Below are 1,433 nucleotides of genomic sequence, written 5' to 3'. Positions count from 1 at the left end.
GGCCGGCGCCGAGGGGGAGCGAGCAGGGGGGGCCCCCCGGGGCCCCCCCAGGGGGGCCCCTGGGGGGCCCCCCTGGGGTTTAAAATATCTCCAGGAGTTGAAGTGGGTCAGGCAATAGATCGGGGCAGCCGCTTTATGGTTTGGGTTTCTCCTCTTTTGCAGAAGAAGCAGGAGCTGATTCGCATGCAGCAGCAGCGGCAGCAGCAGCAGCAGCAGCAGGAACAGGAGCAGCGGCAGCAGGAACAGGAGCAGCCGCAGCAGGAACAGGAGCAGCCGCAGCAGCAGGAACAACAGCAGGAGCAGCAGCAGCCGCAGCCGCAGCAGGAGCCGCCGCAGCAGCCGCCGCAGCCGCCGCCGCAGCAGCAGCAGCAGCAGCGGGAGTGCAGCGAGCTGGTGCCCGCGAGTCTGCTGCTGGAAGCCACAGTGCCGCGGGGCTGCCCCAAAAGCACCTGTGACTTCAAACTGCTGCTGCACCCTTCGCCTTTGCTGCTGGGCCATTTGGCTGCGGTGTCTCGGGAGTGTGTGCAGCAGGTGTCTAGACACTGCAGCGGGGGGGCCCCGCTGCTGCTGCTGCTGAGCGGTGCGCAGCAGCAGCAGCTTGCGAACGCGAGTCTTTAGTTGCATTTGTCGGTTCCTGTTGCCGTTTTGGGTCCATTTAATCCATTTTAATTCATTTAAATTCATTTAGTTCATTCGAATTCATTTGATCGACTTAAATTCGTTCAAATCAAAATGGAGAGAGGGAGGCGGCAGGCCGCGCGGCGGGCGCCGCGGTTTCGGGTGTATCGACAGCTCCGGGGCCGCGGGGCGCTCGCTCGAGTCCACTTCTCGCGGAGTGTTCACTAAATTAGTTTTAATTTGGAAATTCGGGATATATTTGAATTATTTAATGTTTTTTGTCCGTTTATTTCTCCTTTTGGCGGCTCGTTTCCGCTGCAGAGCCGCAGCACGCCCACCTCATCCCCGAGGTCGTGGCCCGCGCCCACCGGGAACTGCCCGCAGTCGCTTTTCTCTTCCGCGCAAATTCGAAAATTAAAATTCATTCTTTTGCTTCTTCCTTTCCAAACATTTACCAAATCAACAAGTCCCCCTGCCCCCGAGGTCAGGCCCGCCCGCAGCTAGCTGGCTAGCTAGCTAGCTAGCTAGCCAGCTAGCTGGCTAGCCCGCTAGCTAGCTGGTCATCTACCCCGCTACCTATTCGCTAGCTAGCTAGCTAGCTAGCAAGCTAGCTAGCCAGTTAGTTAGTTAGCTAGCTAGCTAGCTAGCTAGTTGGCTTGTTCGCTAGTCGACTAGTTAGCTAGCTACCTAGCTAGCTAGTTAGCTAGTTAACTAGCTAGCTAGCTAGCTAGCTAGCTAGCTAGCTGGCTAGTTAGCTATTTAGCCAGCTAGCCAGCTAACTAGTTAGCTAGCTATTTGTTTTCTGCCTTTAGAAT

General features: G+C 56.9%; 1 protein-coding gene across 1 annotated transcript in view; it reads left to right on the top strand.

The window, feature by feature from the left end:
• ETH_00020155 (uncharacterized protein) overlaps nt 1-618 on the top strand; it is a gene marked incomplete at both ends in the record, with an annotated part of 1,740 nt that extends 1,122 nt beyond the window's left edge. Inside the window, one exon of the mRNA XM_013374572.1 lies at nt 163-618. Within this exon, the coding sequence (XP_013230026.1) occupies nt 163-618 (456 nt within the window). The remainder of the gene's footprint in view (nt 1-162) is intronic.
• Between the last annotated feature and the right edge of the window lie 815 nt (nt 619-1,433).

This window comes from Eimeria tenella, genomic scaffold (assembly GCF_000499545.2).
Source record: "Eimeria tenella Houghton genomic scaffold, Eth_scaff214, whole genome shotgun sequence".
Lineage (NCBI taxonomy): Eukaryota > Apicomplexa > Conoidasida > Eucoccidiorida > Eimeriidae > Eimeria > Eimeria tenella.
This window is presented reverse-complemented; position numbering and strand designations above follow the sequence as displayed.